A 27,702-nucleotide genomic window follows, 5' to 3' on the forward strand; every position below is an offset into this window, starting at 1 on the left:
TTTAAACCACTTCAATGCCAAGCACTTTTACCATCTTCCTGCCTAGGACAATTTTCAGCTTTCATGCATTGTTGCACTCTGAATGACAATTGTGGGACATACAACACAGTACTTAAACTAATAGCTAGATTCAGAGAGAGTTATGCCGGCGTATCAGTAGATACGCCGTCGTTACTCTGAATCTACGCCGTTGTAAATTTAAGTGTATTCTGGAAACCAGATACGCTTAAATTAGGCTAAGATACGAGCAGCGTAAGTCTCCTACGGCGTCGTATCTTAGGGTGCATATTTACGCCAGCCGCTAGGTGGCCCTTCCGTTGTTTTCCACGTCGAATATGCAAATGAGCAAGATACGCCGATTCACAAACGTATGTACGCCCGTCGCAATTAGTTACGCCGCTTACGGAAGACATACACCGGCGTAAAGATAAAGCTGGTCTCTAGGTGGCGCAGCCCATGCAAGGTATGGACGTCAGAACAAGCGTATCTTTTTACGTCGTTTGTATAAGTCGTACGCGAATAGGGCTGTGCGTAAGTTACGTTCACGTAGTAGGCAGCGTTCGACGTATCTTAGGCATTCTATCCGACACATGCTCACTGGGATACGTCCACGGATGGCATATGTGCCGTTCGTTCAAAACGTAATTTATGTGGGGTCATGGTTTATTTACATAAAACACGCCCACTTCAACACAATTTGAATTAGGCGGGCTTACGCCGGCCCATTTACGCTACGCCGCCGTAACTTAGGACACAAGTGCTTTGTGAATACAGCACTTGCCTCTCTAACTTACGGCGGTGTAGCGTATATGAGATACGCCACGCCTGCCTAACATTAGGCAGGTCTTACTAAATCTGGCTATACATTTTTAGCATTTTCTTCACACTTGAGCTTTCTTTTGGTGATATTTAATCAACACTTTTTTTATTTTTTTTTGCTAATTTTGCAAAAATAAATATTTTCTTTGTTATAAAATTTTGCAAAAAAAATACTTGTTCTTCATAAATCTAGGCCAAAATATATTCTGCTACATTTCTTTGATGAAAAAAAACAAAAAAAAAATGTATATTATTTAGTTTGTAGGAAATTTATATAGTCCACAAACTGGTATATATATCTGCAAATCGATCAATCCTGATATACTGAGGCCCGAAAATGTCAAGACAGTACACATATCCCCCCAACTACCCCCTTTTTGGAGATTAGATGCAAATAATAGAACCAAATCTTGCAATGACAAACGCTGTCAAACCAACCCATTAAGAAGTGTCACATTTAAAAAAGGACCTTCAGTAGTACAGGATCGTACAGCTCTACCTCCAGTAATGTTGTGTACCTTAGTCAAGGCAAAATATGCAACCAAGGATCCTATATTGATGAAACAGGACAGAAAATACTAAAAAGAATGAATTCACACACACACATGATGACTGCACACTGTATGGAACACATAAATGTTTGGGTTTTTAACCACCTTAATACCGGACATTTTATACCCTTTCCTGTCCAGGCCAATTTTCAGCTTTTAGTGCTCTCACATTTTGAACAGCAATTACTTAGTCATGCAACAAATTACATTTTTATCATGTTTTTTTTTTTTAAACAGATAGAGATTTTTTTTGGTGGTTTTTAATCACCGCAGTTTTTTTTTATTTGTTGCTTTATAGGGGAAAAAATACCCCAAATTTTGAAAAAACCAACAACTTTGTTTTAGTTTGGTATTTTTTTTTTGGCTGCCGCCAGAATGTATTTTGCTACATTTCTTTGGCAAACAAATAACTCAAATCAGTGTATTTTATTTAATCTACAAACTATGGTATATATATTTAAATTGAGAATTTGATCATAAGGCCCTAAAATGCCAGGAGAATACACATATCCCCCAAATTACCCCTTTTTGTAAAGTAGACAGCCAAGGTATTTAGTAAGAGGCAATTTTTTTGGAAGTTATTTCTCACACACAGAACAGGCATACTTTTAATTTCACCCAAAACACATTCTGCTGTGTCTTTTACTTTTTACACAAAGTTGTCAATTAAGATATTTAATATGATATTTCTAACACAGAGCATATGCGATTCCACATGTGTGAGACTTTTTCACAAGCTAGTCACATAGAGGGTAACAAAATCCAAGGAGCACCTTCAGATGATCTAGGGGTATAAATTATGCATCAAATTTCCTGACTAGTCATCACATTTTTGGAGGCCCTGGATAACCAAGACAGTTGAAAAACACACAAAATTACTACATTTTGAAAAGCAAACACCAAAAGAGATTTTTTTAGAGGTACAAAGAAAATTGTCTCCCATGGGACTTTAATGCAGCCAAAAGTCACAACAATATGTAAAAAGAAATCACTTTTTATTGTACGAACAATATTTTCATAAAACTACTTAAAAAAGCATATTCACATGGATACTCTGGTTTTATGGTGTACATCCAAAAATATATACCACTAATTTCTAGGCATATACAGCTCAGTACAAAAAACATTGGAATACACTTTTTGCCGCAGCTTCCCCAGGAACATCATGTTCAATGACCAGGATGTACAGGAGGCTGAAGAAAGGAAGCACAAAAGCACTCCTATGGTTTCAGTAGTGCAGTTGTCTGCAGGGGATGGCTGGGACTGGTGTCTCACGAAAACATAGTCAGTCAGACAAGCAGATGGGTCAGTTTCGATGCAGGCTGAGACATGGTCAGCAAACAGGCAAAGGATTGGTCCAGGCCGAAATTTGGTCAAAGTACAGGTGGCAGGCAGAGGCAACACTGCACTGGTGTGGTGGTGATCAGGAACATTGTTGCTGGCTGCACTAGTCTGGTGACTCTGAGGACTAGTGTAGCACCAATCAGGAACACTGATGCTGACTTATACTGGTCAGATGACACTGGGACTAATGAGGCGACAATCGGGGACACCATTGCTGGCTTACACTGGTGTGTTGACACTGCAACTTGTGTGGCAGTGACCAGGGACACTGTAATTGGTGTGGTGGCGATCCAGGAAAACGACTAGTGTGGCATTGATCAGGAACATGTTCTTGGACTACAATACACTATGCTGTTGATGTAGTTTTTCATTGTGTCCTAATTAAGATAACTGTCAGTGTCAGTAAACAATGTAATAACATGTCTGTACTTTGGTTTCTGCAGTACGAAAGAAAACATCAATTAATTTGCATGATAAACTGCAATGCATGCATATTTCTGGCTAATGTATCTTCCACTAACCTTTCAGTTAGTGAATGGGGTATTTTATAATTGTCAGACTGAATGAACATACTATGCTTACCATATCGCAAACATTAATTGTAAAAGTGCAATTGTGTCTGCTTAAATACACTGATCAAAACAATTAAAGGAACACTTTTTAATCAGAGGTATAGCATTAAGTCAATTAAACTCCTCAGATATTGATCTGGTCAGTTAAGTAGCAGAGGGAGTTGTTAATCAGTTTTAGCTGTTTTGGTTTTAATGAAATTAACAACAGGTGCACTAGATGGGCAACAATGAGGCAACCTCCAAAACAGGAATGGTTTTACAGGTGGAGGCCACTGACATTTTTTTCCCTATTCATCTTTTCTGACTGTTTTTCACTAGTTATGCATTTGGATAGGGTCAGTGTCATTACTGGTAGCATGATGCAAAACCTGGACCCTATAGAGGTTGCACAGGCAGTCCAACTCCTCCAGGATGGCACATTACTATGTGCCATTGCCAGAAGGTTTGCTGTGTCTCCCAGCACAGTCTCAAGAGCATGGAGGAGATTCCAGGAGACAGGAAGTTATACTAGGAGAGCTGGACAGGGCCGTAGAAGGCCCTTAACCCATGAGCAGGACCAGTATCTGCTCCTTTTTGCAAGGGGAAACAGGATGAGCACTGCCAGAGTCCTACAAAATTACCTCCAGCAGGTCACCGGTGTGACTAAACAATCAGAGACATACTTCATGAGGGTGGCCTCCCCTAGTGGGCCCTGTGTTCATTGCCTGGCACAGTGGGGCTCGATTGGCATTTGCCATTGAACACCAGAATTTGCAGGTCCGCCACTGGCGCCCTGTGCTTTTCACAGATGAGAACAGGTTCACCTTGAGAACATGTGACAGATATAAAAGGGTCTGGAGAAGACTTGGAGAACGTTATGCTGTCTGTAACATCGTTCAGCATGACCGGTTTGGTGGTGGGTCAGTGATGGTCTGGGAAGGCATATCCATGGAGGGACACACAGACTACCACTAGGTATCGGGATGAAATCCTCTGACACATTGTCAGAACCTATGCTGGTGCAGTGGGTCCTGGGTTTTTCCTGGTGTACAACAATGCCCAGCCTCATATGGCGAGAGTAAGCAGCGAGTTCCATGAGGATGAAGGAATCGATTATTAAATAATCAAAGGAATCGATTATTGATAATGTCCCAGAGGTGACCTAAATCCAATAGAACACCTCTGGGACATTATGTTTTGGTTCATCTGACACCGCCAGGTTGTGTCTCAGTCTGTTTAAGAGCTCAGTGATGCCCTGGTCCAAATTTGGGAGGAAATACCGCAGGACACCATCCGTCGTTTCATTAGGAGCATGCCCCAACAATGTCAGTAAATGCATACAAACAAGTGGGCGCCATACAAACTACTATTTGTACCATTTTGAGTTGCTGCAATGAAATTTCACCAAAATGGACTAGTCTGTTGCATAATTTTTTCATTTGTAGGTTGATCATTTTCATTTCCATCAAACAATGTGGTATCCTTTTGATCGTAACACATTACTCAGTCCATATCAGTATAGATATCCAGCATGATATTGTTCCCCATTGAGATCTGATGTGTCTTCAAAGTGTCCCTTTCATTTTTTTGAGCAGTGTACATAAATCGGGTTGGGGCAGAAATCGTTATGGCAAACAAATACCACATACTTTCTTATTACTACCGTATATATGTGTTTTGAATTCTGGTAATGGACTTAACCTCTTCATGCTGGCGCCTCCCGGCCCTCTAAGAGGTTTATGATGCTGGAAGACAGGGCTTAAGAGCATGTGATGGTGAATATTGTGATTAGTTGTCACGGTGGTCACGTGTCTGAAAACTGCTTGCGATTGGGAGCTTTTTGTTAAGCGCCGGTAACTGTGTAGGTGCGCACACCGCGTGTGCTCTCGGCACAGGACCAGGTGTGTGTGGCCTGTGCCAAGGGGTTACACTGGAACAGTTCTGTTTTGAAGCCCTAAACTTGAAGGAAATACAGCTGTTTTCTGAATTGGTGTATTTTGGCTCCTGGATCCCGAGGGCTGCATGATATTGAAAGAAGACCTGCAGAGTCTTCCAGAGCAGGGCAGGGTGATTATTTCAAAGAATTGAGGTTACATTTTAGGGGGTTGTGTGCTGGGGGTTAATGCCAGCAGTTTAGCTTAGAATAAATTGGAAATCATTAGAACCGCTTAGCAGGTGTTTATAACTGTTGGTGAATCCATTGTGTGGTTTTCCCTTTGCAATCTGTCCCTGTGACACAAGGAAAATAAACTAGGGGCACTGGTATCACGGGGACAGGGAGAAACTGACAGTAAAACATCCTGGCAGAGGTTTTTATACTTTTTACAAAAAATAATTAACTTTAGATGATGTCCTTAGAAGAATTTCATATCAGGTCCTGTCCCTCTGACACCCGGTAAATTTGCAAATGAGGACACAGACAGCAATTAAAAACCTCACAGAGCTTCTAATAATCCTTAGCCTATCCAACACTACATTGGCATTTTGTGGACAATTAAGTCGTTTTATTATTTATTCATTGGTTTTTATCCCCTTCCTGTCCAGCCCTGGCATCCATTTTACTGGGTCTTTACTCTGAGAGCAGAAGAGACTGCCTGATTGAAGCCCCACTGTGATTGGCTGTCATAGTGGTCACACGATCAGCGGCCTGTCCCATTGGCTCCTGATCTTTATTAGAGACCAGTAGCTGGGAGCACTCATTGAGCGTGCTCTCAGCACAGAACCCTAAGCCATCCATGGGTGTATATGTGTGGCGGGTGGCTGTTAAAGCCCAGCCTCTTTGCCACTGTATTATGTGGGCAGTAACAGGTTAAACTAGTTTATTATTTAGTGTGTTTATATGAATTGCTTTGTTTGAAGTGTTTCATTGTCATTGAAAGTAAAATATATGAAGCACTGGATTTCCATATCAATGGTTGTGCAACATGGTTATGTCAAGTCCTACAAGAGACAACATCATTTTATTATAATCCCTAAGTAATATCCATTTAGCTAACTTGCAGCATTGAGAATGACCTTGATTTTAAATACCAAGTACCATGCTACAAATTAAACTGAGTTGCCCTTTTATTGCCAGTATTGCATATTTCCCAAATCTATGACTGTATTTCAAAGAGTCTATGACTTCCTTATTCTCTGTGGTGTATACATTATTTGCTATTACTTTATATAATTAATAGCAAAGATCCTCGTGTCGTGTTATCCTGGAATGACATTTGATTCCAAAACCTGGCTAGTTATACATTTCACTGCACTGACATGTCAGTCTGGTGAAGATGAGTCTATCAGACATGTCCTGCCTGTCATTATTGATAAGGTGAATGAATCCTATGACCTTCACAGACCTTTGCTTTTGAGAAGCTGGTATACAAATCTTTAAGGTCAGCAAATGATTGAGAGAAACCATATATTGGAAAACGAGACAGTTGGAGAACAATATAATGAGTCAAAATGTTTAGAGAAGTGTTGAATATACTGATAAAGGTGTTTAATAGTTGTTATGCAGCTTTCTATAGATGGCTGGATATCCCCACAAAACACAGGTAATATGATTTTTTCCTTCATAATTTCATGCAGATACCTGCCAGGTGACCAACTCAGTGATAATGAAGTTTGGAAAAAATGGAAATGACTGCCCATTGGTTGCAAAGCTTTTCCAGTGTGTAAGAACACTCTCTCTAAGGCAGGCCATAGCTTATGTAATTTTCTTTCCTTCCACTATGTGTGGAAGGAAAGTAAATTGATCAATTCCCCATCAACGCAGTTAGTTTTGATGGGGGAATCCCTCCTGCAGCACAGGGAGTCTTCCCTGCCAGCAGAACAGAATGATTTGTGTAGTAAATGGCCTCAACCTTGAAGCAAGGGATGTGGCTTAGGAGGAGTTCAAGGCTAAGGCCATTCACATTCCTCTACACCTGTTGAGCTAGTGGTGTGCAGTGTCCCTCCTCCCCTCATGCTTCATTGCTTTCTGGATCAAGAAAAAGGCAGCCTGCACATTGCTGTGAGACACTGGAATCTTTATCGGCAGAATATCCGGAGCAGCACTATAAGTAGTTGCAAGGTAGATACAATAATTCATTGCGCCAGCTATAGCTGGTGGCACTAGCTTTTCACGAAAAAAACGATCCAACTGACACAACACAGATCAAAATTAAGCTGGTCCCTGCTGAACTGGCTGAATTCTGATCCATATGTGTCCCACTTAAGCCATAGCACAATGCTAGCATTTTACATTCAGTAGGTCTGCCCCGTTACATGAACCAGTGCTTGAACATCAGACAATATATAATGCAGAATTATTGGTGGGACATTTAAAAGAAAAGTGTGGGGTTTCAAATAAACAATCATACATACTCATTTAGGTGGCTGCACCATCGCTTTACCTCTACTGCAGCGATCACTGGAGCACCATGCTGTGGAGGGGATGGGACTGGCTGGCTCGGGCTCTCTGCAGCATGCTGAGAGGTTGAGCCAGCTGTCGCTCAGGCATCTAGGTGGACCCAACATTAAAAATACCTTTGTCCTTTGTTTCTCTTCCCTAATTTATGGTATTTGGCTGATTCTCTATTCCCAGGGGAGGTTTGGTAAAGTGGAGGTCCCCATATTCTTGGTACAATCACTCAGCCCATCTGCAACAATATGTCATTTTCACAGAACCTGGTGATCTGGGCTTATTGACCTACAAAATGATTTTTGTACCTGCCAGGACCCGCCATTTGATCTGCATGTAAACAACCAAAGTCTTTTAAACAAAAGTCTTTGCTAATAATAAATATACAAATGCTGAAGGGTGAGGGTAACCAGGGCAGACTATTAAGTTATAATTGTATTGTGTGTAGAATTCTTGTTTTGTGGATCTTGTATGATATTACCAACAGGTTTATGGAAGCATATATAAATTGTATTTTTTGGATCAAGCTTTTTAAATAACTGAAATAAAAGTTATAAGAATCTTCTTTAATTGTCTGTGCTATGGATTTACTTTTCCACCTTAGAAGTCCCACAAATAATTATTTATTGTTTGAAGTCATATAAGGGCTGTTAGCGCATGATTGTGCAGCCCCAGTTTGATTTGGGAAATCAGTGCTTAAACTTGAATCTTCAATATAAGCCATGTAAAATCTGTACTTTTCTTTTCCTTCTGTCGACTTTTTGTTCTTGGTTGGGAATGTGTTAACCATATCTTACTCTTACACTTTCACATTACTCCTAATCAGCTCTATCTTTTTACTTCACAGCCTAACAATTCCTTCTAGTTATATTCAGTATTTCCTTTGTAAGGCAGGAGTGGTTGTTTTGAGATAAGAGATTACAGAGGGAGTGCAAAAATCATTTGGCTGAGTTAATTGGAGGGCAGAAGTCTTGTTTGTGTTGTGGGTTGTTCGCTGTATTTTGCTGCCAAAGACTATATATCTGATGTCTCAGTGTCATCTATAAAATACTCTAAGCATCATGCCCTCTTTCAGTGGTCTTTTAACAGTAAGAGACCTTTCACTGTTAGTTCTGGTGTTAATTCCCACTGCTATCAAGGTCAAAGGATATTTATTTATGTAGGTCTAACTTGTAAAAATTTCTGCAGGGTAGGAACAACTATCCACAAGAAATCAATTAGGGTTCCAAGCTTAGAGAGAAATGCGAGCAGCTTGTCTGCTTAGCCGAACAGCATGGGGCCTTGCTGATCAGGCATTCAGTCCCAGGAAAGTATCATGCAGTTCATAGTAATTAATTACTCTGGAGGGAATTGCAGAACACAGACATAATAGAGAGAGGGATAGGACTGTAGAAAGCAAGTGGGAGGAGACGAGGCCATCTAGTAAATGATGCCTGATGCACTGCTAATGAATGCTACTGCCAAGCACAATATCATCCCACCAATGTCTATAAATAAACCTGTAAATGCTGTGCAGGTTATGAAATATGATGACATAGATTTATGCCTAGAAAACATTACACCTTTAGTTTAAGGAAGAGCCAGCCATGTAATGCAGTCAATAAATTATATACATTTCAGAGATTAATACAACCAATGCGCATATGTATGTGTGTGTGTGTGTGTGTGTGTATGTATGTATGTATATATATATATATATATATATATATATATATATATATATATACTGTAAAAGGTGTGAAATATAACGAAAAATGTATTATCAAATACTTACCGTAATTTTCCTTTCCTGATAGGCTCCATGGCAGCATACGTGTGGGTTGGCCCCGCCTCCATAACTACCCAATAGGACCCCTCCCTATAAATTTCAGCTGTGGGCTCTCAGCCGTGTTCCGTAACTACTGTCCTTAATATTTCACACTAAAAACTTAAATAACTTGTAACACAAATAGGTATTTTTTTGTATTTATTTTACAGATTTTTACAGCACTGACACTTTTCCATAGTGAAAAAAAAATACTGAATAATTGAGTAACTGACCTACAAAGAGGCTTAGGCCTCATACACACGGTTTGATTGTTGTACGATCGAGCGTCTGATTATTGTGCAGTGTGCAGGATTTTGTCTGGCATATTAACTATCCGCAAATTATCGTTTGAAAAACACAAACGTAGTGAGGTACTATGAGTGTATAAAGAGGAAGTTCATTTCTCAAGCGCCACCCTTTGGACCCCTGCTAATTTCGTGTTAGTAGAAGTTTGATGAGTGTTGATTTGCGATTTTCAGATCGCACAAAACAAATGTTATTTAAAATATGTTTGGCAAAACGACATCAGTATCACCAGCAAAGCAGCTTCATTATTATCCCTTTAAAGAAGATGAGAATGTGCACTGCATTTTGACATATTATCAATTGCCGCGTCACAAATGTTAATTCTAAATTATGAACAGTAGTTTACAAGACCAAACTCTTCCCAGTCGTTCCTTGATTCCGAGCATGCATGTTTGTACTTTTGACTTTTGTGTGATGATTTCTGTGCTGACCATCCGAAAATCAGACATTGAGTTCATATCCGAAAACATTTTATAACCTGCACATTCAGGTTTTGTGTGACTAAAAAGTCAAATTGGCTGTCGAAAGCACCACACTAATGATTCGAAAATCCTCAGACAGCTCATCTTACGAATTTTCCCTTCTGATTTTTGTATCGTGTGTATGAGGCCTTACTATTAATTTCCCTACTAGATGCATGACACAAAGTACATGGGTCGCAGGGGGAAACCTGGTGCAAGGGCTTCAACACTGCAAAAGAATGTTTGAAACTAATGGGGATGAGCAAATCGACCCGAGTTATGTTCTCAAACTCATTGTAAAGTTCGACCTATGGGAATTTTCATTTGAACCCCATTAAAGTCTGTGAATAAAGAAAACCAATGATGGCCTTTTCAAGTCTAATGGACATGGTGTAATCAAACAAAGGACACGGAGAGCTGGGCACTGCCATGGGAAACATGTATCAATGCAAAAAAAAATCCAAACAGCAAGAAGGAAGTCCTCCTTTTTTTGCGACTTGAAGGTTGATGTGAAAAACTCAATTTCCATGTCATATTTCCGAGATAACCTTTTAGGCTTACATATGGTGTTACATAAAAGTAAAATTCTGACAGTGACACAGTATCCTGGAATTGCATATTTTGGATGTGTAATTTATTTCTACACTTCTAATTTTAATATTTTGTATTTTTATTTATAAATGTATTTATTTATTACTTGTAATGGTGGTGATCCGTGATTTTTAGTGGGACTGTGACATTGCGGCCGACAGATCGGACACCTAACTGACACGTTTGACACTTTTTTGGCAACCAGTGACATTAATACAGTGATCAGTGCTAAAAATATGCACTATATAAATGACACTGGTAGGGAAGGGGTAACATCAGGGCGATCAAAGGGTTAAGTGTATTCCCTAATTGTGCTTTCTTACTAGGGGGGGGGGGGGGCTCACTGCATTGACACTGTGATCTATGATTAGCAGAAACACAAGATCACAGTGTCCATGCCTGTATAAATCACAACTTTACAATTGCAGTTATAAAGTTGTAAAATAACAAAATACACATCTCAGAACAAAAACTCATATTTCATTTAGTATACAATATGGTACTACATAGTCGATGACCTTTGGTTGTTATATGACCCTAAACATTTTGTTGGATTGGGCCAAAGAGACATCTGAAACCTAGTAGTTAGACATCCCCAGCCACAGCACCTTGTAGTAAAAGTAATATTCAAAACTGATTATTTGCTTCATCAGAGTACTGGTCAACTGATATGATGGGAGGCAGAGGCTGTGCTAAATGCATATTTATTTATGATTATAATAAAATGTTCCATAAGGATGTACTTGTGCAATAGTAACTTGTAAATGTAATTTATTTTATCACTTTGTATATGTTCTGCTGCTTTTGTTTGTTATTTCCATTTTTGTTTTAATTTTGTTTTCTGTTTTTCATAGTTACACAGTCTAGAGGGGCCCTGGACAACTTCCAGAGGTTTTCAGCACCATCAACATATCTACCTGTAAACTATCAGATAACTACAGCAGAAACTGCCTTTCTCATGAAAGAGAACAACCAGGATTTTATGAGGAATTCTAGCTTGCAATCAAGGGTAGAGTCTTTCTTCATTCATAAATCTCGAAGAACTCCAATACTGAATGCTAGCTATGGACCCTTCTTTGCTGAGCGGGACATTTCAGAAGACCTTCTGTTGTCCTCTCAGGTATTTGCATCCAACAAGTTTACCTTTAACTGGAAGCTAAAAACTTATCTAATCAATGATAAAGTATATCCCAACAAACCAAAAGTCCAAGTTCTATTCTATATTGCTGGCAGAGACTGGGATGATTATAGTGACACAGAAAGGCTTCCATGTCTAAAATTGTTTGCCTTTCGAGAAACCAGAGAGGCAAAGGGGAGCTGCAGGTTGCAAGGAATTCTTGGATTATGTGTAGCAGAACTTGATTTCCAGCCCTCCTGGTTTACCTCACCCCCTGTTGTTACAGGTCGTAAGAGAAACCAAGAGCAGTCTGATGGTATTCCTGTGGATCTTTACTATAGCATACATTCAGAAGAAGCAGAGTGCACAGCTGAGGAAGCAAGGAAAGGAAATTCCATCCGCCCTGGTAGAGACCAAGGGGAAGATTCCCTTTCCCACCTACAGAGGATTGCCACTGTAACAATATATCGTAATCCAGAAAATTCTCAGCTTACAGAGCTCAGGTTGGACAGCAATGTTGCTCTCTGGCTACCATCAAAGCCAACTAAACAAGGGGAAATCTTACATGTATACATCACAGTTGCTAACAATTCAACACTGGATCAGTTTACACTAAGGTATAGTCTCTATGTTTTCTATTAATATATAAAACACAAATCTGTTCGGTGGAAATGTTTATACAGTGTTATGCAACTACTGATATCCATCATGATCATCCTATATTAGACGTGCAATTCATTTGGGTCTGAATGTAAATTTAGACAAATGTTGGGTTATTGAGAGATTAGTAATAGTCAAATATTAACAAATGTCATTGAAATTTGTAAAATTTTGTTTTTTGTATATTAGTTTTCTAACAAGTTCTAAAATTTTGGAACAATTCATATTCCGATTGGCCACATGGGGACAAGGACATCTTCCCCGCAACCCTGGGCGATTGCTGTGGGGGTCTGCAGGTGGGAGGCATATCGGAATCGGAGAGCAGGGGGGCCCCAGATCCTGCCCACCATGTGAATGAGTATAGGGTAGAAAAGCACCCCTATCCATTTACCAAAGAAGTGTAAAAAGTGAATAAAGACACAACACAAGTTTTTGACAATTCCTTTATTAAAAAAGTGTCCCCCGATGTAGATCCATCGCCGGTCACAACGCCTATTGCCTCTTGTTGCTGGACTTGAAAAAAAGGAAAAAACTTGTGTTGTGTCTTTATACACTTTTTTTGTGTAGGTCATACTTATCACATAAGGGGGGGCGGGATCTGGGGGCCCTTGTTAAAGGGGGCTTCCAGATTCCAGTAAGCCCCCTGCTTGCAGACCCCCACAACCACCGCCCTGGGTTGTGGGCTTTAGACCTTTGTCCCCATCAACATGGTGACAAGTTGCTTTGGGGTGCATGTTGAGGCCATGTGGCCTGGTGTGGTTTGGGAGGGGGCAGATATCTTGTCCCCCTCCCTTTCCTGGCCTGCCCAGGCTGCATGCTCGGATAAGGGTCTGGTATGCATTTTGGGGGGGACCCATGCCATTTAAAAAAAAAAAATGGTGTGTGGTTTCCCTTAAAATCCATACCAGGATTGAAGGGGGGCCCCACTCTTTTTTTTTTTTTTAAGATTTTTTCTTTTGCCGATATTACATTTCAGCTCTCAGCAGAAAAGCCCTCAGACAGCTGATGAGTCATTAGTTATTAAAGATGCGGCAAGAAGCCCACTGACAGCTGATGAGTCATTAGTTGTTAAGGACATGTTCTCACAGAATTCGAATCGTTTGATAATTTTTTGACTCTTCAAAATTCAAATCGTTCTGAAAATTTGGAATTTGCTAGAAAATTAATAAATGACATGAAACAAAACAAAACTAAACTAAATGAATTCTGAAACGAATAAATAAAACCAAATTAGTAATGTTTCTGATCTATACAAAACAAAACAAATGTTTCCATTCTTCACATGTCTATCCTATATTGGCTTGCCATCTTCTGTTGCAGTGGTAAAATATTCTGCTTGCTTCTGTAAAAAAAAAAAATGGGTGGTGGTAGCATACAGATTCAGAAATAATGAAAATCTCTTCATCTAGTGTCATCTAGTGTCCTCTCGAGCTTCATTTAAAGTCCCATTTTCCTTGTTTGCATCACTGCTGCCTCCTGCCGCTAGTGATGTTTTTGTAGTTAAGGATCAACTTTTTTTGCTCATACAGGGCCAATGTGAAGGTATGCGCATGAGACTTTCATTGGAGGTTTTTCTCTTGTTCATGAAAGTAGAAAACTTGCTTGTTCTAATTAGAACATAGGGAATGATCATTGTTCTTTCAAAGTATAAGGTAAGAGAAATGTGTGTTTGCTAGCTATTATTATTCTTAATGAGCTATCATGAGGTTTTGAACCATATTTTGAATTGGGTCTCAATAGAGTTCAGCTTTTGATCCATCATCACATTGCATTTTCTGATATAAAAGCATTGATTACAATTCCTGACAATAGCAGAATTACATGTATTGTATATGTGTACGATGATAACAGAATCAGACTTTTCCAAAACACACAAATTAATTGATAATAATACTTTTATTGTAATAATGAATTGGTATAATGACAGATATAGTTATTTATTTGGTGGCATACAAATATACATTCATAAATAAATATTAATTACATGGTCAGTAATTGGGTTGGTCACAGTTTGAGCACAGACCCTTTGTGTGGAGTGAAGGATTTATAAACATGGTTAACCACTTAACCCCCGGACCATAGTGGCTCCCAAACAAAATTGGCGTCCTTTTTTCCCCACAAATAGAGCTTTCTTTTGGTGGTATTTGATCACCTCTGCGGTTTTTAGTTTTTGCGCTATAAACAAAAGTAGAGCGACAATTTTGAAAAAAATGAATATTTTTTTACTTTTTGCTGTAATAAATATCCCCCAAAAATATATAAAAAAACATATGTTTTCCTCAGTTAAGGCCGATACGTATTCTTCTACATATTTTTCATAAAAAAAATCGCAATAAGCGTTTATTGATTGGTTTGCGCAAAAGTTATAGCGTTTACAAAATAGGGGGTATTTTTATGGCATTTTTATTAATATTTTTTTTTTACTAGTTTAACAGAGAAATGTCCCTAGACAGTAATTTTTGTATTGGATTAAACTACGCATTTGTAATCACATGATAAAAATGTTTGCATTGGCAAAAATCAGATAATTATGAGAAACAATAATTCCCTTGCTTTCCATATTTCCTTGAATTGCTTAATAATGCAAGGTCAAACAAACAATTAAACAAAAGACAAAGCAGAGGTAGACACTCAACACAACACTGGAAGGATAGATTGCTAAGATGCGCTGATACTATCTCAGACAAAAATTTGCATTAAGAAAGAGTAAATCCAAACCCTGTTTTGTTTTCTCCCATGTTAGCTGGAAATTGCAAAGAGATACACAGGAAATGAGCATCTTAGCAAGGCAAGATTTCAATTAAAAACTCCTGACAAACATAGGGAATTGCCCGTTAGTTTACCAAAAGCGGAACTACACTGCATCTGAGCCCCACAGACCTAAAATACAATTTTTATTTATGTTTAATATTTAAAGGGTTTGTAAAGGTAAAAGGTTTTTCACCTTAATGCATTCTATGCATTAAGGTGAAAAAACATCTGAGGATTAGCATTCCCCCATCCCCCCCCGTTTACTTACCTGACCCCTCGAAAGTCCAGCGCCGTGAACGTGCTTACTTCTCGGCCAGGCTTCTCGGCTCATTCATTGGTTGATTGAAAGCAGCGCAGCCATTGGCTGGTGCTACTGTCAATCATATCCAATGACGCTGCACGCCGGGGGGCGGGGCCAAGTGATTCAGTGAGCTGCTATGGCCGCCGGCTGTATCACAGGAGTGCGCCCGCAAGAACTCATCACCATGCGAGCTTGGTCGCATGAAGGTGATGAGTTCTTGCGAGGGGGAGCCGAGACAGCCGCCGAGGGACCCCAGAAGACCAGGTTCGGGGCCACTCTGTGCAAAACGAGCTGCACAGAGGAGGTAAGTATAACGTGTTTGTTATTTTTTATTTATTTTTTATTTCCTTTACATACCCTTTAAAGCAAACTCACTCCTCCATCCACGTCTCTATGCTTTATTTTGATGAGAAATTACTTCTAAAAACACTCCCGTAGCATTTTTTTGCCTTGGCCATCCTGAGCAAGGGCAGATGATTTATGTAGCATTTACTTCCTGGAACCATAGCTGTGTTTATCTAGGAAAACCCCTGCTCCCCTCCTGAAGACTCATGGGATGTATGACATCATTTGACTAGGCCTGGAAACCAGGATGTAACTGAAGAGATGTAACACAAAGTTTAAAACAAGTAAATATGATATACTTTCCTATTTATTTACTAATGCTATCAGCATAAGGATTAGACATAGTCAATGTTGATTAAGAGAGTGAAGTTCCACTTTAAGTATTTCCTTCACATGAGTAATGTAATTACCTGATATTAATCTTTGTATTGAATTTGAACATGCCAGCAAAAATTAGGAAGTGCCTAGTCTGTTAGATAATGGATTTGCAGATGAGTGCTTAGGTAAGTTAACAAAATGGTTTTCATGTTGATGCTGATTAGCAGATAAAAGAGAATTCAAGGGTCCCTAGCACTCAGTGGGACCCCATGGGCATAGGTTTGCCCTATTCTTTGTATAGCAGGGTTTCTATTGGTTAGAGGGAGGTTTTCTCCCCTAGCAACCACCCCAGATTGATTTACATTGGGGACTATTGTGTAAATAAAGGAAAGGGGAAGGGAAAATTTGCGCTAGGTAGAAAATTAAGTAAAAAATTAATGAAGTGAATGAAATAGTCCCTTAGGGACTTCCTGCTGCTAGACACTACAACCTTGATATCAAGTGCAAAATAGAATGTGTAAAAACAGTGCAGTGCTGGATATTAGATTACACCTTAAGTATAAACAATGAAAATCAGTGAAATAGAAATTTTAAATAAAAATTGTGACATCATAGTCCATGTATCAGTCCAATATGATAAATCCACAATTGAAATGCCAAAAGAAAAGAAACTTCAGTGAGTTCAAAGAAAGTGGTGAATATCCAATGTGCAGAAAATGATTTCACAACGTGAAGCCAGCCCGTCACCTGAAGGTAAATTAAAGGCTTACCAGATAGCCAGTGACCGCCCTTCTCAGGGGGGTCAAAACAGGCTAAGTAGATGAATGAATCCTGCGAAATCCTTGAATGGTTCCTCCGTCACTCCCATACCGAATGGCTCAGATCTACAGCTTGCAAGTCCTTCCAGGAGCGTCACAGGTGTGTGGCTGGGTGTGTGGAACGTACACTCAAAAGTGTGATGGTAATTAGGCCACAATGGAGATAAAAAAGGAAAAGAATTCCATAGTGCAGGCGTTCAAAACAAAAAGGATTTATTTCTGACAATATTTAAAATACAAACTCTCTCTATCATAGAGAGATAAAATGATCCTTGCAAGGAAAAAAATGGACAACAGCTCTGTTAGGCGTCAGTCAGCCTAGGAAAATTCGCTAATGCGCAGTGCGTGTCGACCGACGATCGTTTCGTCACACTGATGTCATCAGGGGCACGCACACGCGCACGCGCTCTTTATACAATCCAAGACGCCAATGGAACACATCCATTGGTTCTACAGCGGACCAATCACGAAGCAAAACGAAATGTACACTAAGTGCTTAGTCAATAATCTAAAGCACAGGTGACATCTTGTGAATGAATGGCAAAGTGCTGCCAAATAGCAAGGAACATGCATTGATAAGAAATCATCTCCCTTTCGCATTGGCAACAATATTAAAAATATAAACACTGCCATCTAGTGAATACAAAGTTATGTTCAACATGTCAACTATTCAACATTATATTAGCACCAAATAGAACATTCTAAATTAAATAAAACATTCTAATTGACAGAGTTCATTACACTTTAGCCGAAAGAGCCAATATAGTCAAAATATTAAAAATACACAGACCTTTAAAAATTCTGAATAATAGTCATAAAAATGGCCAGAAATTAGTATTAATAGTCAAAAATATTGACCAATTAAAAAAGAAACAGATAAATAAAAATACAAGAAATCCCGTAGAGAAAAATATGTTTATCCCCAAGAAGGAAGATTATTTTGTGTTTAGAGAGAAAAAGGACTTGTCCAAACAGACAAAAAGAGAGATGATAAAAAGAAACGTGGAGGCCACAATAATGTGGGGGACATCACCCATTTTTAATAAAGCAGTTGATGTCCCATTCCACATTAAGGCCTCCTGGCTGGGTTTCAACTGGTTTCAGACCTGGATATAGTCCTTTTACCATTTCCCCCACGCGAGTGGGGTACATATTTTTCCAGGGCCATGAAAACCGTGCCCTTTGGGTCTCTATTGTGCTTCAGATCATAGTGCTTGGACACATTGTGTTTGTCGAAACCGGCTATGATGTTAGAAATATGCTCACCCCATCTGACTTGGAGTTTGCAGACAGTTCGTCCAACATATTCTAGCCCACATGGGCACCCCAAAAGGTATACAGCACATTTAGTACTGCATGTAATGAATGATTTTATCGGGTAAGTCACACTTGTCTTAGTAGAAGTAAAATCAGTAAATCTTCTACCCTGAAGACCATTTATTTTACAAGCCCTACATTTCCTACACGGGTAAAACCCTTTAAGATCACCGAAGAAAACTGGGCGTGAAGGTGGATCTAAGACATTCGGAGCGATTGAATGTCTAAGGTTAGGGGCACCCCTAAGTAAAACTCTAGGATTGACTGATAAGAGTGGTCCCAAAATGTTATTGTTTTTAATCACCGGCCAGTGTCTCTTGATGATACGTTTGATGGCCCAATGTTGGCTTGAAAAGGTGGTTAAAAAGGCCAAGCCAAAATCCTCTCTGGTATCCCTGTTGGGTAATCTTTCACAGAGAAGAGTCTGACGGTCTCTAGACACCACCTCCTTTATGGTAAGGTCAAGGCTTGCACTATCATAACCCTTTGCTAAAAATCTAGATCATAGAACTGCAGCTTATCTGTGGAACTCCAAGAGATCTGTGCAATTGCACCTAAGGAGTAAGAATTGACCTTTAGGGACAGCCAACCAACAGGAACGATGATGACATGAATCAAGTGGTATATAACCGTTCCTGTCTGTCAATTTGAAAAAGGTTGATGTGACAATCCTACCATCATTGATGGAAATAGCGAGATCCAGAAAGTGGATTCGGGTGGAGCTCCGCTCATGGCTCAAGACAATCCCTCTATCATTAAGGTTCAAAAGGGAGATGAAGGCATCAGCTGATTCAACATCACCATCCCAGACGCATAAAATATCGTCTATGAACCTTTTCCACAGAATAAGTCTAGGTGGTCTGTCCAGAGGGACAACGTCCTCCTCCCATTTTGACATAAATAGGTTGGCCATACTGGGGGCAAATTTAGCCCCCATGGCCACACCCCTTAATTGTAAATAATGGGTCACGTTATGCCAAAAGTGGTTATGTTTCATTGCAAAGTCTAATAACTCCATCACAAAGTTACAATGTGTTATGGAGAGATCAGAATCACGGGAAAGGCTGGGGTATGGGGAGAGGGGGGGGAGGAACAGGTTGTTGGAAGGAGGTGAGGAGGGGAAGAGGGGGAGGGGGAGGGGACTGATGGAAATGGAAAGGGGTTAATGAAAGGAGAGAGAGGAGAAAGAGGAAAAAGGAAGCAAATATAACAAAGGAGCTGGAAAGGGGGGGGAGGGAGGGGGAAATGGAAGGTGGAAGAGGGGAAAGGGAAGGTCTAAAATGGTCAATGATGGTCGGGGGGGGGGGGGAAGTGAGGCGGGGTGGAGCTACTTGATCGCTCCGTTATTACCCCCAGAGTAGGTACATACCCACGGTGAATACTGGAGAAGGATCCAGTCTTGGGTATTTTTTTTTCCTTAGGGACATAGGGGGAGGAAGTAAAGAAGGGAGGGGGGGCTGACAGGGGTTTTTTTTTTTTTTTTTTTTTTTTTTCTCTCTCTTTGTCTCCCTCGCTCCTACTCTCGAGATGGGGACAATAAAAATAACCTCTCTGAACGCGAGAGGACTGAATACTCCTGAAAAAAGGAAAATGATTTTGAAGGACTTAAAGAACTGGGATACGGATGTAGCTTTTGTCCAGGAGACCCACTTTAGGGGGGGGAGTTTGCCATACCTCCAGAATAGATTTTTCCCTCACGTATACCACTCAATGAATCAAGAGGCGAAATCTAAGGGAGTGTCGGTTCTGATCTCAAACCGTGTGAACTGGACTTTACAAGATAAACGCTTGGACCCGAATGGCAGGTTCCTCTTCCTAAAGGGCAGCTTGGGAGGGGTTGGAGTTACCTTGGCCTCGTTGTATGTACCGAATACTAAACAAGATAGATTCATTAAAGAAGTTATTACAGAATTGATCGAATTCTCAGAGGGAAAATTAATTTTGGGAGGGGATTTCAACATTACGCTGGATCCCAAGATAGATACATCGTCTGGGACCTCTTCGACCCCAAGGAGGGTCAGAAGGGGGATAATAAAGAAATTGTATGAGGCACAACTAGTGGACGTGTGGAGGATTCTACATGAAGGGGAAAAGGACTACACCTTTTTCTCTAATCCGCATCAGGTTTACACCCGGGTAGACATGTTTTTTGTACCCCACTATTTGATTACTTCTGTAACAGAGACAGTAATTGGTAACATAACGTGGTCGGATCATGCCCCAATTAGTCTATGTCTCTCCCTTTCTAACGAGGCATTCGCCCAAGATAGAAACTGGCGATTGAACGAGGGGCTGCTGCAAAATCCAGAAGTCAGGAATGATGTGGCTAAGGAGATTGCGGCATACTTTCAGGTCAATGATATACCAGGAAGCAATCCAGGAATGGTTTGGGAGGCTCATAAGACAGTCATTCGGGGGATTTTGATAAAACATGGATCTTACTTAAAAAAAAAACGAGAGAAACAGATCAGGGAGATATTAGTGGAAATTCAGAAACTAGAACTTCAACATAAAAAAAAACAACTACTAGAGACTGGGAGAAAGTTGGGGCAACTAAGGAGGCAAATTTCAGAGATTATGCGGTATAAAGCTAAGGCGATTATACAGAGAGGTAGGAAGGCCAATTATGAGTTGGGAGATAAATGCAGTAAGCTACTTGCAGGGAAACTTAAGGAAAAGAATAGGTCGGTCTATGTCCCACAGATCAAAGGGAAGGAAGGACAGCTTAAAAAAAAACCTAGAGAGATAGCTCAGACATTTGGGGATTATTACTCGGCGTTATACAATTTACCAACAGTAGGGGACAAACAGCCGGAGATAGAGGAATATTTATCTGGGGCAGGCATACCGAGACTACCATTCTCAGTCCGGAAGAAGTTGGAGAGTCCTATCTCAGTGGAAGAAGTAGGGGAAACCTTAAAAAAAATGAAGTTAGGGAAATCACCCGGCCCAGACGGATTCTCGGTAAGCTATTATAGGGAATTTTCCACGATATTAAATGGACAGATGGCAAAGTTCTTTAATGCAGTTGGAGGTACGGCGGTATTCCCCCCCGAGGCACTTCTGGCTCATATTACTGTCATTCCTAAAGAGGGGAAGGACCCGGCTGAATGTGGGAGTTATAGGCCGATTTCATTATTAAACGCAGACCTTAAACTTTTCTCCAAGATAATAGCGTCTCGGCTTCAACCATGGATAGCTGAATTAGTAGATATGGATCAAGTGGGATTTATCCCAGGAAGGGAAGCTAAAGATAATACGACTAAAATACTTAATTTGGTACACTATGTAGGAGAAAAAAAAATACCCTGTGTGCTTTTAAACACAGACGCAGAAAAAGCGTTTGACAGGGTGAGTTGGCGTTTTTTGGAGGAAGTACTGAGACAAGTGGGAATAGGTGAACAGATGGTCAGATGGATTATGAGTATATACACAGACCCACGTGCCTCAGTAAGGGTCAATGGAGTAATATCACCTCCTTTTAAAATTACAAATGGAACAAGACAAGGATGCCCCCTATCACCCTTGTTATTCGCCCTTACACTAGAGCCCCTATTAAATAGGATCCGACAAAATGTAGACATTCAGGGAATTCAGATGGGAGATCAGACACATAAAGTAGCAGCATATGCGGACGACCTGCTTTTTACAGTGACCAACCCTCATGTATCACTTCCTAATCTCGTAAGAGAAATAGAGGTATATGGTAGACTATCTAATTTGAAAATAAATAACATAAAATCTGAAGCTATGGAGGTGGCGATACCAAAACCTATGGGGGATATAATTAAACAGAATTTTAGGTTTAAATGGGGAAAGGTATTAAAGTATCTAGGCACATATATACCATCAGATATTAAAAATATTTATGCGTTGAACTTCCCCCCATTATATAACGAAATACAAAGACTGTTGGAAAAGTGGAGACATGGAATGCACTCCTGGTTCGGGAGAGGAAGTATAGTTAAAATGTGTATTTTGCCAAAGGTATTATATTTGTTTCAGGCACTGCCAATCCGTATACCAATGACCTTCCTTCGACAGGTAAATACCCTGTTTATGGAATTTATATGGGCAGGGAAAAAAGCTAGAATTAAAAAAGAATTGTTGAGAATGTCGAAAAAGGTAGGAGGGATGGCAGTCCCGGATATAATAAAATACTACAGAGCATCGCATTTAACTAGGTTGGTAGATTGGTGTAGAAACGGGGAGTCTAAACGCTGGGTAAACATAGAGCAGTACGTGAGTCAGATACCCCTGGCTAGAGCACCTTGGTGCTACGCGGTTCTTCCTAGATACCTTAAGAGACACCCTATAATTGGCCCTACACTGCAAATCTCAGCAAGAATTTGTCAAGATAAGAAATATACACCAAGTAAATCGCCATTGATACCTATAATAGGTAATCCTAATTTTACCCCAGGGATGGAAAAAAACATAAAAGAAAAATTTAAAGAAAAGGACCTCTGTCAGGTCTCAGATTTTCTGAGGCCAAATGCGTGGCCATCAATTAAGGATTTGACAGAAGTGGGAGGTACATTTGAACTTGCATTATGGCAGGCATTGCAAGTAAGTAATTTTTTAAGATCTTTGGGCCAGGTAACAGAATTTAATAGGAAATTGACAGTATTGGAAAAAGGTTGCAGCGGGGTGGAACCAGTTTCAAGGACATTATCTAAAATGTATGGGTTTTTGAACGTGCCAGCTGAGGATTATGTGATGCCAGGTATTCAGAAATGGGAAGAAGATCTGGGGAGAATATTCACCCCAAGTCAACGTAAACAAATAATATACCTGACATTCAACTCATCAGTATGCTCAAAAATGCAAGAAGCTAATTACAAGCTCCTTATACAATGGTACTACACTCCAGAAAGATTATATCAATTTGATAAAGAGGTAGATAAAAGGTGTTGGAGATGTGGTAGAGAACAAGGAACTCTGTTCCATATTTTTTGGTCTTGCCAAAAAATGCGACACTATTGGGAGGAAGTAAGAAGAATCTCTCAAAAATTTTCGGAAGAATGGATTGCGGACGATCCTGCTCTCTTCCTGTTACATAGCTCACAGATACCAGTGCAGAAATATAAGAAGTCGGTGGTGTGTCACATGATAAACGCGGCAAAAGTAGGAATCACGTTGAGGTGGAGGGATGTGCGCCCGCCATCTATTGCAGGGTGGCTGAAAAGGATTGATGAAGTAGGAGCAATGGAAGATTTGGTATATACAGCACAGAATAAGAAAACACAGTATGAAGAAACATGGTCGGGGTGGAAGGTATTCATTAGATCAGAAGAAGGAAGGAGGTTGTTAGAGGGAAATTAGAATCGTAGTGAGAAGGAAGTAGGCCAGAAGCTGATGAGAAAGTTCTGAGAGGTTCAAGTCCTAGTTACCGGGAGAGGAGAGAGGGAGGGAAAGGGAGGGGAGGGTGGACGGGGAGGGTAGGGGGTTTTTTTTTTTTTTTTTTTTTTTTTTTTTTTTTTGGGTTTGGGAAGGGAGGGAGGTTAAGAAGGGATATAAATAAAGAAGGGTTAGGAGGCAGGAACTGTTAAATGATAATGTGTAGAAGATGTATTTACAGTTGTAACATTTTGTGTTGTTTATTGGAGAAAAACAAAATAAAAGATATGTAAAAAAAAAAAAAAAAGAATCACGGGAAAGGAAATGTTGCACTGCTTCATGTCCCAAACATTAGAAAATGGACGTGTAAAGGGATGCAACATCTGCTGTGATCAGTGTATAAGAAGTTTTCCACTCGATGTTATCGAGTGTGTTGATCACATGTTTTGTGTCCTTCAAAAAGGAAGGAGTGCCCATCACCAGTGGTTGCAAATAATGATCAACATACTTGCCAACTCGTGATGTTATAGAGTCTATGCCACTGATGATGGGACTCCATGGAGGGTTCACTAGAATCGTATGTACCTTTGGTAGTATGTACATCACTGGCAGTCTCGGTGCCAAAGGAACTAGATGATCTTTCTCCTTTTGATTCAAAATACCCATGTCATGACCTTTCGTGATAAAGATTTTAACTCACGTTTGAATTGTATAGTAGGATCCATTGAAAGGACAGAGTATGTCTCAGTGTCGGACAAAATTCTAGCCATTTCTGCAAGGTAGGAGGCCCTGTCTAGAACAACAATGGCACCCCCTTTGTCCACCTTCCTGTTACACAGAGACTCCATACCCAACTTTAAGTCAGTTTGAGATTGTACTGGTTTGATATTAAGTTTGTCCAGATCTTTAAGTATCAAATCTCGAAACACATTCAAATTGGGAGCTTAAGTGTTTCGAGGGGTTAAACAAGGAAGCATTGGCCATCCCAGAGTGTGTAATAGCGGAGGTCTCCCTAATTGGATGCCTAGTAGGGTTACTCATAATATACCTCTTGATATTTAATTTCCCATGTCATGACCTTTCGTGATAAAGATTAATAATACCAGTATTGTCTATACTCTCCTTTGTCTTTTTGGAGTGAACCTTCCTCCCAACTCTGCACCCTCTCCTGCGTCTCCATTCCTTTTGTTCCGATTCCTGCCAGTTAGACGAAAATCCCAACCTGAATGATTCTCAGTTTGTAAACCCTGAGAGGGTCGGGAGGTGTTATAATTGTTACTGGAATTAAGTGTTTGTCCCCTGCCAGCAGTCTGTAGAGGAACAAATCTGCTTCCGGTGTCAATATTATGGTGGCCACCATTAATAGAACAAAAATTATGCACCCTGGTTATAATGCTCCGGGTGTTCTGCTTGGTGACGCCAAGTTGGAGGTGAATGATGGTTAGGACGAGGATGGAAATTTCTTCCATTCCCTCTACCTCTCCCATTATTAAAATTATGTTGGGGTCCTCTCCTTCGCATCCTTGGAAGGACCTTGTATAACACATCAACACATCAACACGATCAACATGACCAACACGTGGCACCCCCCTTTGTTCAGGAATAATTTGTTGAAAACCAGCTGGATCTCCATTTTCCACAGAGGCCGTAGCGGGAATAACCTGCTACTTTATCTTTGTAGTCCTTCAAATCTCTATTATATTTTCTGTTTTTCTTTTTTTTTTTGTTCCGTTTCTTCTTTAATTACAATTGTTTTTAGAGCATCTGATCTATGTGAATTATCTGGTTCCAATTTGAAAGGAACAAGTTTATCTTTAATGATGTTAATTTCACAATCCAACATGATCAGTTGAAGTTAGAAATTGCAAAAAATTACCGCCCGCTTCATTAAAATATTTAAACCATTTCGCTAGCTCTCCATCATCCTTTTGAGGATTGACGTCCCACCTGAGACTCCTGGGTACCATATCTGCTTTAACATATTCCTCAAGATATGCTATGTCCCACCTGGTGTGAGTTTCAGTCATGGTGAGATTTTTTAATCTGAGAAAACAACCTATCAAGTCATCTCTAGGATCATTATTCCCGTCAAAAACACCCACAGTGTTAGTGACAAGTTGTGACCTATATTCAAAGATATCTATTATGGATATACCAGCTGCAAATAAAAATATATCAAAAATAGAAATGTGTAAATAAGGGAAAAGGGAAGGGAAAATTTGCGCTAGGTAAAAAATTAAGTAAAAAATGAATGAAGTGAATGAAATAGTCCCTTGGGGGCTATTTAAAGCCTGCTACACAGGTTCCCTCAGTCTTCAGGACCAGAACGGAACACCCTCCACTTTTCTTATCAAAGTTTTCGTCATGGTGTTTATTTAGTGAGGGTTTAGTCATCCAGTATATCTGGATGGACATTGTGACTATTGGATTTGATGTTTTCATGTTATGCCAGGATGGCTGGATTTTCATTTGGTATGTTATTAGGTATTCATTTAGGGTTACCCATTGAATAACACCATAGCCAATAAAATAATCAAAAATAATTGTTGAAATAAATACTGTTGTATGTGGTGTTATTATTTATAATGTTTTATATGTTGGCTTCTTTTGTGCAGTCCCATGCAACAGTCTGAAAAGTGATACAGATTCTGCAGAACTGAAGTCTCTTAACCACTTGAGAACTGCGCTATAGACGAAAGATGTCCACAGTGTGGCCCTCAACTGCCAGGTGGACGTCCCTAGACGTCCTGCTGTTTACATCCCCCCGCGCGCCCCCGGAGGGCGCGCAGCAGGTAAAAACTGTGCCCGCCGTGTCACGTGATGCTGATGCGCGTGCCTGGCAGCCGTGATGACTGCCAGGTACCCGCAATCAGCAATTACAGAGGCAGGACGTGGAGCTCTATGTGTAAACACAGAGCTCCACGTCCTGTCAGGGAGAGAGGAGACCGATGCTGTGTACCTTGTACATAGGGACACAGATCGGTCACCTCCCCCAGTCATTCCCCTCCCCCCACAGTAATAATCACTCCCAGGGAATACATTTAACCCCTTCCTTGCCCCCTAGTGTTAACCCCTTCCCTGCCAGTCACATTTATACAGTAATCAGTGAACATTTATAGCACTGTTTGCTGTATAAATGTGAATGGTCCCAAAATAGTGTCAAAAGTGTCCTATATGTCCGCCGCAATATCGTAGGCCTGACAAAAATCGCAGATCACCGCCATTACTAGCAAAAAAATTTAAAAAGTGTAATAAATCTATCCCCTATTTTGTAGGCGCTATAACTTTTGCGCAAACCAATCAATACACGCTTATTACCAAAAATATGTGGAAGGATACGTATCGGCCTAAACTGAGAAAAAAAATTGGGATATTATAACAAAAAGTAAAAAAATATTGTGTTTTTTTTTTCAAAATTTTCTGTCTTTTTTTTGTTTATAGCGCAAAAAATAAAAACCGCAAAGGTGATCAAATACCACCAAAAGAAAGCTCTATTTGTGGGAAAAAAATATATAATTTGGGTACAGTGTTGTATGTCCGCGCAATTGTCATTCAAAATGCGTCAGCACTGAAAGCTGAAAATTGGTCTGGGCAGGAAGGGGGTTTAAATGACCAGTAAGGAAGTGGTTAAAAAGGAGATCACCCTTCTGGTGGTTTGTAGTCAAACCAGCTCCGAGGTAGCAGAGTAGAATATATAAAAACCTTTATAATTAACCTATAATGTAGTGTGGTCTCCTGCAAAGGAGCAGGTGAAAAGTAATCTCTCCTGCTGCCTGTTTCACCGAAAGCCAATCTGATGAAGAGGAATACTCCCAAAAAATCTCTTTGGAAATCAACATTTCCAGTAGTTTTGATTTGTCCCCCTGCTGTGCTTAGTGGTTCCTCAAACTAACCACCTGATTTGCTATATTCTGT

The 27,702-nt window shown here is 40.1% G+C and overlaps 1 protein-coding gene across 1 annotated transcript in view; it reads left to right on the forward strand.

Annotated features, from left to right (window-relative positions):
- The window catches only part of TMEM132C (transmembrane protein 132C), an 835,455-nt gene that overhangs the window by 218,258 nt on the left and 589,495 nt on the right, over positions 1 to 27,702 (forward strand). The window contains exon 2 of the mRNA XM_040347368.1: positions 11,675 to 12,554. Coding sequence (XP_040203302.1) covers positions 11,675 to 12,554 — 880 coding nt within the window. The remainder of the gene's footprint in view (positions 1 to 11,674; positions 12,555 to 27,702) is intronic.

The sequence above is a fragment of the Rana temporaria genome, chromosome 1 (assembly GCF_905171775.1).
Source record: "Rana temporaria chromosome 1, aRanTem1.1, whole genome shotgun sequence".
NCBI lineage: Eukaryota > Metazoa > Chordata > Amphibia > Anura > Ranidae > Rana > Rana temporaria.